At 42.3% G+C, this 16,548-nt stretch overlaps 1 protein-coding gene across 2 annotated transcripts in view; it reads left to right on the forward strand.

Moving 5' to 3' along the window:
• rerg (RAS-like, estrogen-regulated, growth inhibitor) overlaps positions 1–14,054 on the forward strand; it is a 50,778-nt gene extending 36,724 nt beyond the window's left edge. For both annotated transcript variants that reach the window (XM_063501207.1, XM_063501206.1), the window contains exons 3-5: positions 1,004–1,060; positions 9,481–9,554; positions 12,383–14,054. In XM_063501207.1, the coding sequence (XP_063357277.1) occupies positions 1,004–1,060; positions 9,481–9,554; positions 12,383–12,793 (542 nt within the window). In that variant the 3' untranslated portion in view covers positions 12,794–14,054. The remainder of the gene's footprint in view (positions 1–1,003; positions 1,061–9,480; positions 9,555–12,382) is intronic.
• Positions 14,055–16,548: the final 2,494 nt, after the last annotated feature.

Consider the following 16,548-nt stretch of genomic DNA (forward strand, 5'->3'; position numbering starts at 1 on the left):
GGAACACAAATGAGACAGAGGGAGCAAAGACAGTGAAACACAACATTAGAAGCAAAAGAAAGAATCCACAAACTCACAAAAGGAACCAAAATTCAGCAAATACTAAACAAAACCCTTGGACCGTGACAGAGATGCCCACCTCCTACGACTGAATCCATATTTCACTGACAGACAAGAGTGGTTTCAATCATTTCATTTCACTCTGAGTGAAAGTGAATGAGCTCATAGCCACCACATTTATTTTCTCTGCTAATCTCTTTACATAAAGTAAACTGATACAGCAGGTCTCTTTTTCAGTAAAATCACCCCTACCCATCAACTGAACTAAAAGGAGAAATGTTGCAGCATTCAGCTAACTGAATACATTTTACACCAGTGTTTACAGGTAATTTTACTCTGAGAAAGAGGGTTTGGTGTGTGGCTGTGCCTGATAAACAGGGAAGGGCCGTCTAATTCAGCCTGCATAAATGACATTTCTGTGCGGCAGATTGCTTGTTGATGGTAAACCATTAAGACGGTGAGTCACTGGCTCACTGGGGATGTTTTTTAAAGGAAGGCTGATGCTGTCAAAGGCAGGCCAACAATCCTGTCTCAGAGAAGAAGATGATCTTGATAAAACCTGAGAGCTGATGTTTCAAGGTTGTTTGAACTCTGTCTTAATGAGCTGGAGGTTTTCCAGTGGGTATTAGCATTTAGATGAAATGTGTGTTAAAGTAGTTTGGATCTTATGGACTGTCGGTGCGTTAGCCACAGCTGATTTTCTGAGAATACATATTAGTGGATGTACATATTAGGGCTCTAGATTGAGTTTGAGCTTCACTATTATAAACAAATGGTCATCAATTTAGTTAATTTCATCTAGTAAAAAGTGTATTCATGAATCAGTATGCAGTCTATTTAAAAAAGAAAACTATTTAATACTTAAAATCAAACTGCCACCCTGCTGTGTGTCTCGTGTGCTGATTTCATATGCTGAACACATTTGTCTTGTGGTTCTTTGCAGCTCTGGTGGTGAGATTTCTGACCAGACGCTTCATCTGGGAGTATGACCCCACACTTGGTAAGACAGCCCAAAAAATGTGTATCCCCTCCTACTGATACTTCCGTTACTGCCATCTCCTGTATCTGCAGTAATGGTACACTGTCAATTTTATGGTTTTATATGAAGTTCTTATAATATATATAGTCCTTAGCTAAGTTGATTATTTAAAGCTATCCCCAGGTGTAAAAAACACACAGCAGATTCCACTAATTTTACAAAACCTAAGCCAGTTACTCAATAGCTTGTAGAACCACCTTTAGCAGCAATAACTTGAAGTAATGGTTTTCTGTATGACTTTGTGTTGTATGACACAGGTGTCTTAAAGTCCCAGCACAGCAATTCAGTCAGTTCAAGGTCTGGTCTTTGACTGGACCATTGCAACACCTTGATTCTTTTCTGCCATGCTACCGCTAATGTGAAATCTTCTGTAACTAGCCTAGCATTACTTTCAGCTTTGTGCCCTCTTTCTGTAAGTTTAGCCAAAAACTGAAAGCAGGAGAACATCTCGTTCAGCCATTTTTCCTGCATGAACCTCTCTAAAGATGACAAAATGAAAATGTGTTTGCTTTTGGCACAGCTAGGGTAATGGCTTTCCCCAGCTAGCTTCCAGCTTTTAATCTAAGCTAAGCTAACTGCTGCTCATTGTAGTTTTCATTGTTAGCATATATTCATATTAGTGCTGTCAGCGTTAATCTCGTTAAAATAACGTTAATGCCATAACCGCACTAATGCAGTGTTGCCAACTCCTCAGTAAGGAAAATCGCTATTGGTTGTCCTTAAAGTCGCTAGAAGTCGCTAAATGACTTCATCACCTAATTTGCATAATTGGTCATGCTAATGTAATTGCAACCTATGTTGTTGGAGAGAGAAATAACATCGTGGAAGAGACATAAAGTGAGTAAAAAAACGTCCTAAATGCATTTAGAGTTTATTTAGAACTAAAAATTAAATTTCTTTTAGCTATTGTTTTTTTTAATGTCACAATTCCAACCCTGCTCCTTCACCCGGGCTTGGACCGGCAAAAGTGATCCGAAATTGGCACTCTGGTGGAGTTACTTTGTGTGTGTGTATGTGTGTGTTTATAAGTAGTTTTAAACCTTGTGATCCACAAAACAGCATAAGAGCAAAAGAAGAACTGACTGCGTTACAGTCAGTGCGCTCACCCGTGAGCGCTTTGGAATGGGCGAGGTGCCCACGGCAGCACCCGCTGCTTGTTGAGAGTAAAAGCGATACCCGCTTTTAAATAAGTCTCCAATAACACCAGAAAAAGTCGCCAGATTTGTCACTAGTCGCTTTTTAGAAAAAAAGTCGCTAAGGGGGTCTGAAAACTCGCTAAATATAGCGACAAAGTCGCTAAGTTGGCAACACTGCACTAATGCGGCAAATCTTCGTTAGCGAGTTAACGTGGATTGCCCCGTGCGTGGGGCTGGACGGCGCTAACGCGTTGACGCCCTGCGACGAGAGATTTAACAAGATCAATGCAGACAGCACTAATATATACCAATCTCCTCATCTAACAAGAAAAAGAGAAAATGGAAATTCTAGGTGCAGGAGTTATATCATGGGCACTATCATGGCCAGCACAGAGCTAGCACTTTAATCTTCTGCACAAATGTTTATCTGATGAAAACAGAATAAAAGCAATAATTGATTCATTAAAAATTCTGGGATGAAGTGCTGAAACTGCTACAACTCAGCGTAATGTAAAATTGTTGGGGGTTCTTTTTTCTCTTATCAGTGCATTTCATACTCCGGTTGAACCAATTCCCTACATTGTAATTATGGGACACAAAGTGCCTCCTCTGTAATGTGCTTTTCATTTCCTGGCTGTGCTTGGCGGGTCAGCGCCTCTGGACTGTTCACATGGTGCTCCTTCAATAGCCTGCCTGTTCTTGGCGATACATGGTGCAGCACAGTGCAATCACCAACATAAAGCAGACCGCACTCAGGAGCATAATTAATCCATTTTCATATAATAACATAATGATCACAGTCATTATGTCCTCTGTGTGACATCTCAACATATGCCTGTGAGACTGCTGAGATATGTTCAGGTGCTAGACCAACAAAGAGGAAACACTTTAACTAAAGCCATATGATTCTGGATTTCTTTTACATTTAGCATACGTGGCATTTAGGATCATACTCAGGTGCCACCCATCCACATCTTACTACTTTTTTTACAGTATAATGTATTGCCACTGTGCCAGCTTCATATTATACGTCTGCTGTTTAAACTCCAAGTAGGGAATTCAATTCAATTCAATTCAATTTTATTTATATAGCGCCAAATCACAACAAAAGTCGCCTCAAGGCGCTTCATAGGTAAATGTGGTAGAAATCAGGAAAAGAGCAATAACTGCTTCCTTGGTTACAACAAGAGGGTTACGTCACAACCCCTTGAGGTCTGTAATGGAAATAACAGCACCGCTGCAGGGTGTCTGTGACCAATCAGACTGCCTGGATGAAATTACCCACAAAGTGCTCAAAACATCATTAAAACACTATTATGAGCAGATCGCACAGGTAGGGGGTTTGCATGCTGGAGAATTACTGCCGCAATGTGGGCTGCACTCCATCTATCTCAATATGCCTTCCAGTAGCTATTGCTCACCATTCATCTCCATTTATTATCTACCTATTTATCTGGATCAGGTTTACAAACAAGCTCAGATCTTATTCCCTGCAGTGAATTGTCCCTTTTCGGCCTAGATGTACGAAACAGCCCAAGCAGAGCGATCTTGTGCATCTTCAAAGGCAGATTTTATTTCAGGGGACAGTAGATTTACTGTGACTGCAAAGAATTCAGGCTTAGCGAAGACATTTTCTGCAGGATAGTGCATATACACTGTGTATAAAGGATGTATGTTGCTGTTGTGACATCATACACTAGTTACTACTTTGTGAAGTAGCGGTTAAAAGCCTCAACTTGACAACTGTGGCTCTCCCATCGTGCATTTTTGAAGCCAGGTTTAAGGAATGACTGGTTGAATCGGGCTAAGAAACTGAGGACCATATATGGAGTTCACTTGTCTGTTACAATGTTGCACACCTTTCAGTCCACGATGAATGGGAATTCACTAGAATTCCTGTGAATTCAACAGCTTGACTTCACAATCTCAAACTAGTGATTGAAATCCTAAATTCTAATGGGATGAAATGATAAATTCTAATGTTAAAAGAGGTTAGTGTTGTGCAAGCGGATTGCAAATAGCTTTCCAATCAAGGACGTTTTTTCATTTCTTGTTTTCCCATTAACACATTAAATTCATATTCTCAGAATCATGTAAATATACGAACATGTGGGCATCTCCAGATATAATCAGTACTTGAATGAAGAATGAGTGTGCTTGTGTACCTGCACACACACACAAGTTTACACTTGAGTGTTCTTGCTGTTGTTGTGTTCGTGTTGGATATGATGTGATGTGACAGGGGAAGCATACATCTGACTGTGAAACTGCACACTCATTGGCTAAAAGACTAAACTAAGGCCCAAAAGGGCTAATTTTATGAATTAATACTTTTTCAGCTCTTAACTTAACTTAGCCCATCGTCTGTGTCAGCATGCTTGTAGTGGGAAATAAACTGTGAGTTCTGATTGCACAGAGTCTAACTAAGAAAGAAAGCACTTCTTGCAATCGCTGCATTTTTTTTTAGCTTTTGCATATAAAAGCCTGCACATCCAAAGAAAGAAAATCTGTGGCAAGAATTTAATCTCTTTTTTTGCCCTATTTCATCTCTAGTTAAGGCACCAATCATTGAAAAGAATTAAAAGATGCAAAAACATGGGTAAAAAAAACAACAACCAAAAAACGTGCTGATCTCTGTATGTTTAAATCAGTGGTTCTTAACCTGGGTTCGATCGAACCCTAGGGGTTCGGTGAGTCGGTCTCAGGGGTTCGGCAGAGCCTCAGCCGTGATATGCACAGCTCATTTTGTAAAAAACATATGTATGTCTTGAATTTGAAAAAAATCCTATTTTATTTTTCACTAAAGAGGGGTTCAGTGAATGCTCATATGAAACTGGTGGGGTTCGGTACCTCCAACAAGGTTAAGAACCACTGGTTTAAATTCTCGGCTGGTAGCAACAGAGACTGTGAGTTTGCAGAAACATTACATGGCTCTCATTCCCAGCAGCACTATGGGAACCAGCAACACTTCAGAATGCACATGGCCACAATATTGCAAAAGTTATTTCTGTCTCTGCACACCGTCTGGTTACAGATTCTAATCTCCTTTGGCTCACAGAAATTAATTGTGTGCTACCGCGACTGTGGTTTGGCATCACAACAGCAGCTCTGCTTTATATTATATCACATGGTGCAGAGCATGAGCAAGCAAAAAAGCCATTTTCTCTGGTTTGTTGGAGCAGTTTATGGAAGCGCACACGGACAGAGTTCATCAACAAACTGGATGGTTTTCAGTGTCGACACTGAGACTTTTTTCCCTGCCTAATCCCAAAACAGCGTAGCGGCAGTCAGTGTTTTTAGATTATGAGAGCAGAGCTGTTTGCACTGTCGTTCTTGTTTCTTCCCAAGACCCTTACAAAGGATGGCGAGCCTGCTTAAATCATACCACCAGCACTGCCTCCTGCCAGTGCCTTTATCAACAGATACACTGGGGTGTGGATGTGGACAGATTGGGAGCTGACAGGGAGCTGGCTCCTGAAATAGGCTGTCCCACGAGGCACAGCGTGACTCTGGTTCTCCTTAGGGATGCTCCTTGTGAATGCAGCCAAACAGCTGCGTCAGTTGCTTCCTCCTCTGGCTCCCTGTGACATTTCATTTACATCACACAACACAATTTATCCCCCCCGGAGAGGTGAGCGCACCTGGCACACAGCAGAGGGGGCCTTGCAGGACCTGTCATTTTAAACTCTCTCGTGAGATAGAATCTGAACATCAGTCTGACAGGTCCTCTCCATCGTTTGTTGGCTTGGGTTTAATAAGACCTAATCTTTTTTAGTCATAGAATAAAAAATTTGAAATACAGCATTTAATTCGAAAGTGATATTTTAGAACTTATCTTGAAAGATTTTCTTTTAATACTCTTCATGAAAGTTCTTTTCATTGGTATCAAATGTGTAGTGCTTTAGGTTCATAGAAAATGGTCTTATGTAGTTAAAACCAAAACATAAATAAATCAAACACCTTAACCTTTTCAATGGGCCCCTTTTGGTGTGTTTTTGACAAACTTTCAGTGCAGTTGTGTAGATCGCTCCCTGGAAATCGCACTTCTGACACCGACACATTGCCAAATTCTAAAACTTAACTTTCATTTTGGAAGTGGCTGGACTTTCAGGGTATGTTGGCTGGTGAGTGGAGGGTGTGTTTCTTACTTTTTTAAATGCATTGTATACTTGGACACAGTGGCAATAGAAGCAGTAGATTTCTGCTTTAATAGTCTGAATTCACAGTGTACAGTGAAAGAGGGGAAAAAAAAAAAAACTATGACTAAAACTATGCTCCTGGTTGTGATCTTGACCTGACATGGTCCCTAAAGACCTTGGAAGTTTGAGGACTGTAGTGAAATTAAAGCCGGCACAGAGCTCCAGGAATAATCTAAAAATAACTGCCCTGCTGAAAGCGGTCCAGGGATGCACACGAAGATGATCTTGAATGAGAGACTGGACAGATTTTTTTTATGTTTATGGGACGATTCCCAGAACTTTTACAACTATCATGCCAGAAGAATCAGTAAATATATAAACAGAAGCACAATCTGACTTTGTAGTGTTACAAACTGTTACAAATTTAGCTTGTTTGAAGTTCATTCTTTCCAGTGTGGGCGCAGCTTTCGTTCCTGTGTGTCATGTTAGCGTGTTCCTCGTGTTTGTCTAGTCTGAAAGGTTCAAACACTCAGTTTTCACTCAGTAATAAAACTCTGCAATGGCTTAAATACTATGCACACTGCATTTTTATGACGTTTGGGAGCAACAAACAAAATAACATTTCAAATTATGTCTAAAGATGAACTGCACAGTCTTTGTGACTGACACATGGAGTACTTGCTCATTTTAAACATTGGGACAAATGAGTCAGGAATCCTGGACCTCTGTGTACATGATAGCAGAGGTAAGAGATTTATTGTGGAAATCACTGTGAGAGTGGTCCTGCACAATCAGAATGCTTGAAGAAATCATCGGTTTAAGCCCTGTCATGGAAAATGTCATGCGATGGAAAATCCCGGCAGTTTGCCTTCACAAAGAAGGTTTCAGGGAGCCTCGATCCTGCCTGTGAGGTGTTTACAGATGGGATTTTATGACAGCGAAGGGGGACAGGCAGATAACCTGCTCTCTGACTGAGGTCAAATGAAAGGTCACAGTCACGGTTCACACCTGTGCCGGCAATACAGAGCTCTCATCCTGTTTTTCAAATCACCGAGAGGCAAAGCTCAGACTGTTTTCAGGTCATTGCAAGAGTCAAACTTCACCCTGCAACCAGGAAGGTCTGACAGCATGCTGGGAAAAACCTGTCCCCAAAATGTAAGGAGAAGAGAAAGAGTGTTCTCTCTTCAAGCTACTAAGCATCTGTCTGAACCAGGCAAAAAGCAGTTGTTTTGACCTAAAAATGATGCTCTCCCATCTCAAGCCTGACAATGTTTAATACATGGTTCCTCAAAAACAAATGTGGTGCCAATGTCAACTAGCTAATGTCTCTGAAGGGAAGCTGTAAACCCAAATGCCTTTGCTCTGACTGCGTCAAACAGGGGGGATTGTTTGCTGATGGTAAAAGCCAGGCAGGCAGTGCAGAGGGTCAAAGTGTAAAGAGGTTTATGACCTGAAAGGACTAGAACTAGAAAATGACCCCATGGTAACTAATAAACAACCCACTGCTGGAAATAACCAGGTCCAGAACAATGATGTCAGGCTTGGATTAGCAGATGAGCTACAGTTGGAGTCATTTTAGAGTTTTTAAGGGTGGAAATTCTGTTTAATTCAATTTTATTTATATAGCACAACACAACAGCAGTCGCCACGAGGCGCTTTACTTTTTTATTTTATTTTTTAGCAAAAAACATAAGCTTAACCCTTTCTGGCTCCTTAATCGCCAGAAAGGTTAACATGTATTTAGATGTAAATACGTTAATAATGTCTGTTTAAACACTTTTCCATAACTGTTTTCATGTTACCTTGAAATAAAACATCTCCCTCTGCTGTTGCTGCAGCTTACTGCAACTTCTACACGTGTGTCTATTACATGCAACTTTGCACCTTAACCAGATGCTTTTGGTAGCCATCAACAAGCTTCACATCATTAAAGATGCATGCATTCCACCCTGGGGAAAAAACAGTCCCAAAAAAGCATTAAAAGCCTAAAATTCCCATGACAGTTCATCATGCACATGAAGAGTGTATATTAACGTATGATCACAACCATATATTACTTGCTGGCTAGTAGCATGTAATCATATTCGTCATTCTGACTGGCTTTTTGTGATGCCCACACTTCTAAAACATTTGCAGTGAAGTCTAAGAAGCTTAAAAAGAAAAGCGTCTGGACTTCTTTAAGTTGCTTAAAGACGTTTCACCTCTCATCCAAGAAGCTTCTTCAGTTCTACAGTGAAATGTGGAGAGTCCCAGATTTAAGCCCTGTGGGAGTGTCCCCCCCTCCCCCTTATTGATCCTCTACCTAATCACACGAGCCAAGGTGTGAACACGGGTGTAGGTCACAATCAGCCAAGGTTCCTGGTGAGCTCATTGTGAAACCTGGCCCCACCCTATCATGTGATTTCCTGAGGTCAGATGGCCCAGGATGTGAGTGGGCGTTAAGGCGTCTGGGAAGGATCTCAAAACTGGATTATAGATGGCAGACAGTTGGTGTCGTAAGCCCCGCCTCTGTTCAAAGATGGTCGCTCACAGTGGACATAGATGGCGTCTTTCACTCCTCTTTCAAACCATCTGTCCAAAATGGGAACATTTTGGCTGAGAACCTTCACAGACATTTGCAGTACATGTTTGTTTTTTGTCACATTATGTTTTATAACTAGCATGAGAGTTTGGAGCCGTCACTTTGAAAGGCACCTGCCATGTGTTTCTGATGTGTTGCGCGTTGTTTTAAGAAGGCTACAGTGATGCCGTAAGCGGCGTCAGTCCTGAAAGTTTCGTGAAACTTCTTACCAGCAGCCCTGTCACCAACATGTTTTAGATAGAATTACAGCTTAGATAAGATGCAGGGGTTTAGTGTGAGTAAGCTTCTTGCAAACAGTAATCATCACTTTTATGTGTCATCGTCTGAATATTCAAAAGAATAGTAGGTGGAATTATAATCACCAGTGAAAAGAGTATTGTAAACACATTGAAAATCTGCCCGCCCTCACAGTGATATTGATTTGTTAACTCACAAAGAATACATAATGATGAGTTCTACTCTCATGTTAGGAAGTGTCACTATTTTCCAGCAATGACTCACTTTAGTTCTTTTTTTGCCTTGCAGAATCAACATATCGTCATCAAGCCAATATCGACGATGAGGCTGTCACCATGGAGATTCTGGACACTGCAGGCCAGGTGAGACAATTTGTCAGGTAACTTTTTTTCAGTAGTTTATCTCCTATGTTGCTGTTTTTGATTACACTGGGTAGTCTCTGGGTGGTAGTGAGATCAAACATTTCATGGCATTTTTTAGATGTTTGCACAGTTGCAGAGGCCCAGAAACCAGTTGGCAACCTCTTGGCAACTTTTGGTCACAAGGGAAAACTATTCTGGAGTGGTTCTGAAGGTTGCTGGCTGTCGTAGGGTGAAATAGGTTGCCAACAGGGTGCTAGACCAGTTATTGCCTTGGTCGCTAGCAGCCACCTGTAGTTTGTTTGGAAGACACCAGTTTGTCTCGAAACACTCCCCAACTAAGTATGAACCGGAAACACAGAAGGTACACCTCCAAAGTAAAAGTTTTTCCTTATCGCTGAAACCAACAACTTTCAAAAGATGCAACTTTTACTTTGGAGAAGTGTTTGCATCTTCAAGAAACCAGTCATGGAATACACATTTTTCTCTGAGTGTGACAGGTGTTTGACCTGGCCTTTAGCAACTGATTTCAAAGAAACTGAACAACCTCTGGAAATCACTTACCTACTGGTTGGGCAATACACATTTGTTTCTTAGTGACAGATGGTTGCCGGGAGTCTCCAACCAGTCTCTAGGCCTTTGAGACTGTGACAAAGTCTTTGTAACAAAACAAGCATTTATCCACTTTATGAATCATCCTCAGTCCTTATGCCAACTAACTGTCTGTAAAAAATAAAAAAATAACCACAGTCTTTCTGCATCATTCATTTTTACAGTTATGTTTCTTTGTGCCAAAAGTAGGTTTATAGTCCACTGTCTACGTCGACTGAAAAAGTGTTTGTCAAGTGTTTTTCAACTCTGAACTGTACTTTAATTAAAGATGAATGTGACTGAAATAGAGGCAAAAGACATCATTCAGTTAACTTGTCCTCTGATTATTCAGGTGTTTTATTCAGACATATTCAACACTGCTTTGAAGAATTGTTTGGCTGGATGTGAGAGTGGATGGCACTTAAAGATGGTAATTTCCTGGAGTATAATAGAAGTATTGCCAGGTTCTGACCATGAGCGAGCGCTTGCGTAAGTCCTTGGGCTGAAGATAAATATGCTGCATTGCTGCGTAGGTGTTCTGCTGGCGGCTGATTTCCCCTGCGACACTTTCGCCAAGCCATCTCTCTCTCGTGCTCTCATTACAATGTAGTCTATTTTCAGCTGGCATTAGGATGAGATCTGAATGTTTCCAGACACGACTGCAGTGAATGTCAGACCTCTATGATTGTATCAAAGCATTGTGCTAACTCTCGTGATTTGTGGAGGTGGAGTCTTCCTTGATAGCTCATAACTTACAAGTTCAGAAGGCGGCCAGGTTCACAAACGTCAAACTCTCATCTGTCCTCTGGAGGAGGAATGCAGTATTTTCAAGTCGTTTTCTGGCATCTGGTACAAGAAAATTACATAATTAAAAAAACTTCCTTCCAACAAAATCATTCCTTATTGTTTAAAATGGGTTAGAAATAACTTATAATTATACATCCAAATATGCTAAATAAATAATAATAATAATAATAAGTACATATATATAAAGAACATTACAGAAACATCTGTTGCTTGCACTCTGATAGATTTTCTGTTTGCTGCTCACCATCTTTGCTATGGTCTGTGCCATTTACAAATAACACTTGCATTGTGAATAAGATTTCAAGTTGAGTATTAAAGGGATTTTATATATATATACACACACATACATACACACATAAATTTGTTTATCAAAAGTTGTTTAAAAATGTTTTTTAAACGACAAATAAACAACCAAGCAACGAAAGCAAATCTAAAATTCCAAATCCTATAAATATGCCTTTTAAAATGAATATTCATCGAATATATCTAATGTTTTCATCACCATACTGTATCAGATATATATTGTTTGTATATTATATACATGCAAAACATTTTTTTTTTTTTTCATATTTAGGTTAAAGGTTCATAATATTCTATTTTTGACTACTATTCGATAAAGGGTTCAGCTTCCTCTGTCGGTAACTGTGAGATCAGAGCCTTTGGGCCTCCATCCAGTCCAAGCAGGTCTTGTGTGATCGGTCATGGATGATTCTGCCGCCACGTGATCAAATTAAGAGCACATGCTCGAGTGTTTGCATTCCACAGATGGCTGCAGAATTCAATTTATGGCTTAAGAGGATGTGGCAGAGTGCAAAGATAATGTTAGGAACTAAACAACATGATTCTTAGATCAGAAAGAACTGCACGTCTTTTTATGTTTAAACACAAAAAGACCTAAAAATGTATATGCATATTAAAGAAGCTGACTGCAGCCTGTTCTGGGCCTGTTTAAAAAATATTTGAGTCAAAAATATTAAATGAAAAGTTTTCTTGGTGGGAAAATTAGAGAGAAATTACATTATCAACATAAATCTACAAACAGGAAAATGCTAGTATGACTTTAACAGCTTCACTGGACCCAGAGATAAAGGCAGCACACCTGAAATTCTCCAGCTGCTCAGTCTGTTATTTTTACCTGAGATTTTCCTTGGTTGGTGTTTTATGATAATTTTACAGTAAAAAAAACAAAACAAAAACAAAAAGCTACAGTTGTTTAGCTTAACTTAGATGAGGTTGGCTTGAGACTGACTGGAAACAGGAACTGCTAACATGGATTTGTTCAAAGGACTCAGCAAAGTCTCTACAGACTTAAAGCTTTACAAATAAACTACATATAAATCATCATTACATCATCATTTTATTTAAAAACATGGGAAAATCTGTAAAACTCCAAATTATCAGCTTCAGCACCATATGTCTTGTGTTCTTCTCAGGAGGACATCCAGCAGAGGGAGGGTCACATGCGTTGGGGTGACGGCTTTGTCCTTGTGTATGACATCACGGATCGGGGAAGCTTTGAGGAGGTGGGGCCGCTCCGAAGCCTCCTAGAGGAGGTGAAGAAACCGAAGAACGTTCCTCTGGTTCTGGTGGGCAACAAGTCTGACCTGGACCACGTCCGGCAAGTCGGCACAGAGGAAGGAGAGCGGCTGGCAGCCGAAATGGCGTGTGCCTTCTACGAATGCTCTGCCTGTGCCGACGAGGGCGGCGCTGTGGCCGAGGCTTTCCACGAGCTCTGCAGAGAGGTGAGACGCCGCAAGGCTGTTCAGGGAAAAGCCAGACGCCGCAGCTCCACCACTCATGTCAAACAGGCCATCAACAAGATGCTGACCAAGATCAGCAGCTAGGGAAGAGCCATGCTACCGCCTGATGACAGGAACAAAAATTGCTTTTCTCGCTGAAATGTTTTGGACCATCAGTGGACGATGACTGATTTAAGTGTGAAATGTGTTTTTCTGTTATTCTCTAATTGTTATTCGATGAAAAAAAATAAAATCCAAGTGCACTGTCTTTTCAGGCTGTAAGAGACAGTTAATGACACTTGGCTTGGGAGCCATAAAAGATGATTTCTCATTAAAAAAAAAAAAAAATTGAAATGCTTTTAGATTGAGATGACAGACATTGATGAGTCATGTCGACTAGCTAAGATCACAAAGGATCAGGAACATGGCAAGGTTCTTGATTTTTTTTTTTCTTTTATTCTTTCATCAAACAAACTGACATATTAAACAAACCAGAGGGTATCCAGAAAATGATTCATGCAAGCTCTCCTATTTAACATGCAGGGAATCCAAAACTTTGACATTGCACAGTAAGATTTAGAGTTTCCTGCTTCTATCTCATGTGTAGGGGCTGTTGTACTATTCTGTCAGCAGCAGTCAAAGAACTTCAGGAGCAGAGGACTCCTTTTAGATAAACGTAGATCTACTGTGTTTCACTCATTTCGGTTCCAGACAGATCTACAAAGCTGTCCGTCTCTGTCTTGCAAGCAATCCTTACGATCAAGTCTACTATGTTCCTTTGACATTAGCTGTCAGGGTGTGTGTGTGTTTGTCCAGGACTCGTGAACTGAACATTTTTCCCTCAAGGAACCCAAAGCACCGCAGGTTTGGAACGTCTTAAAGCTAATATGCATACAATATCTGTTGTTTTCTCTAAATCAGGGGTGTCCAACTCCAGGCCTCAATGGCCGGTATCCTGCAGGTTTTAGATCTCACCCTGGCTCAACACACCTGAATCACATGATTAGTTTATTACCAGGCCTCTGGAGAACTTCAAGACATGTTGAGGAGGTCATTTAGCCATTTGAATCAGCTGTGTTGGATCAAGGACACGTCTAAAACCTGCAGGACACCGGCCCTCGAGGCCTGGAGTTGGACACCCCTGCTCTAAACAAAAGGAAGCAACATCACATACTTGGGATGTTCTTCACGGCGATAATGTTAATACTGTAAACTACAGCATGCTCGACAGAATATATAGCCTTAAGCACTGCTGTGTGTACAGAACCAAGAGTCATCTATAATAGAATATACTGTAATTGTAGAAATGTGATATCTATGTGAACTTCTCTGATGAAACTAATCAGCTGTGCACTTACAATAAAAGACTGACATATCACACCAGTTTTTCCTGTTGGTCATAATTGATGCAAATTTCCTCAGTGGCTGCAGAAAATTCAACAGAAGCACTTAAACAGTGCACAAAGTTTCAAATAATCATCACTGATTGGTACAGATGCTTCCAAGCAGATCATTAAAAGTCAGGATGCACACCATCAAATGTCACATTTACATATTAGTCTCCAAACACAAAACGCTCCTTTTATTTGTTGAAATTATGAAATATTCAAATGATGAAAGCCTGTATCAGCTGCGATCAAAGGGGATGGAGACATTGCTGATAGCTGACATTCGTGAAAAACTCATGAAAAAGTTGTGGAAGCTCAGTGACTTGATGTTTTATTGTAGAAAACTTTTTTTTTTTTTTTTTTTTTTTTTTTTTTTAACCTGTCCCGTTTGGTTCTTTTGCCATCAGAATTATTGTCTAAAGGCGAAGAAAGATGCCCAACGGATTTACTTTACCAAATGGACCATCCCAGCCTTGCCGTAATGGTCCATTTGATTCAACTTTTTATTGTTTATTTTATTTTCACTTGCTGAATACGGGACAGACTTGACTGGAGGAGAGAATGTGGAGAAAGAAAGAGGGAAAGAAAAAAAACCTGAGAAGAGGGATGGGGAAAAAGGGCAAAAAACAAAAACCAACAGAATAAGCAGACAAAAAATACATATATCGATCACCTGGATCACCTGTTGAGAAAGAAAAAAGAAAGCAAGCAGAAGAAAACGAGAGTAATAAACAAGATCACAATGATATATGAGAATATGACAGTAAATACTAAATATTAAACATTATTGTGCAGCACGTGAGATCGACAGCGCACAGTGTGCTTTGAGGTAGGAGCCAAAAAGGGTGTAATTTGTGTGTGTGATCACCCGTGTGTACACCTGTGAGCATGAACGCGCTTGTTTTTAAAAGGTTCCTTCATGTAATGATCTGCTAGAGGGTGTGGGGGGCCACTGCCCCGACCTCCAGGGCATGAAGCAGGTATGGAGGAGATCAAGACTCCAGACATCCAGAGGCCCCCAGAACACAAGAGACCAAGGAAGACCAACAGAGGGGCAGCCGCGCCACTATCCCAGAAAGAGCTGAGGAGAGTCCCAGATGAGGGGTCACTCAGCAGCCGCGGAGCAGAAGCCAGGGGGGGTTGCAGTGACGTGCCCGTGAGCTCCGCCGGCAGCCAGCTGTGCCTGAGTGGCCGAGCCCCGGGCCGTGAGGCCGAGGGCACCCCATCCCCAAAGTGGCCCGAGCGAGCCCCAGGCTCCAGGCCCCAATAAGCAGCCGCCAAGGAGTGAGCCGGTGGGTACCCGGGCGCCCACCCCCGGAGACAGAGAACCACCAACGCACCGATGTCTGAGGGCGTCCGCCACCGGCAGGGGAAGTGGTGGGGGGAGATGGGCCTCCAAACCTTGGAGGGCCTGAGATGTCCTCAGAGAGGTGGCGTCTGATACCCAACCTGACATATAGACACAGACAAACAGGCACACACAGATACAAACATCTATTCCCACCCTCATGCTCTCATATACAATTGCTCAACACTCACCCAACGTGGAGACAGACATAGAGAGACGCTGTACACACAATCACACTCCCCAAGCGTACTCTAAGCCCCGAGTCTAGGTACCCTTGCCCCTGGAGGGGGAAACTGCACCCAGACTCAGGTGGTGTAACCCTTTTCCCTGCGGTGGGGAGAAGCAGACCGCCCCGACTCCGCAGCAGCAGGGAGGCCCCATACACCAGACCCCAGTCGGACGGCCAACTCCTCCTCCTAGCCCCCCTGCTCCAGCAGGCCGCAGAGAACGGGGGTGTAGGAAGACTCCAAACCTCCCTCCACCCGCTCATATGTAGTGTTGATGTATGTGTGTTCTAAGGTGCATTTAAAACCCAGGAGGGCATGGAGCCACCAGCCAGAGCAGCAGGTAAGCATATAGCCCCTCCTGCTAGCCCTCAATTTCTACATGTATTTAAAATTGAGAGGTGGGCAACGACGCCAGGGGTGAGGTGTACACCCTGATGGTAGTTTGGAATCCGTGTAGCGTGCCCATCTCCAAGATCCTATATGTATGTGTAATGAGAGTGTGAGTAATGTGAATGTCTAAGTTGTGAGATAAAATTGAGGCAGAGGCAGCCAGAAGGGGACAGAGGGGGGGGATGTCTCCTCTGCACCCTGGTGACACACCCCTACCCCAAGGCCCTGCATGTGTGGGTGATTGTGGTGGAGCGGGAAGAGGGAGGCCGCTGGAGATGGGGAGGGAAGGAAGGGAGGGGCAAGTGACCCCTCCCTGGGGCCAGCTCCCCCGCTGACCCCAGTAGGCACCCCCATGCTGTGCAACCCGCCAGGGAAAGGGGGCCCAGGCCCATCCGGACCGGGGCCCAGTGCAGCAGCGCCCCCCGGCCCCACAGAGCCCGGGACAATTCACCCGACCCCACCACAGAGAAAACTGCACCCACCCCATCATCCACTCATCTTCCAGAC

This window comes from Pelmatolapia mariae, linkage group LG17 (genome assembly GCF_036321145.2).
Source record: "Pelmatolapia mariae isolate MD_Pm_ZW linkage group LG17, Pm_UMD_F_2, whole genome shotgun sequence".
Taxonomy (NCBI): domain Eukaryota; kingdom Metazoa; phylum Chordata; class Actinopteri; order Cichliformes; family Cichlidae; genus Pelmatolapia; species Pelmatolapia mariae.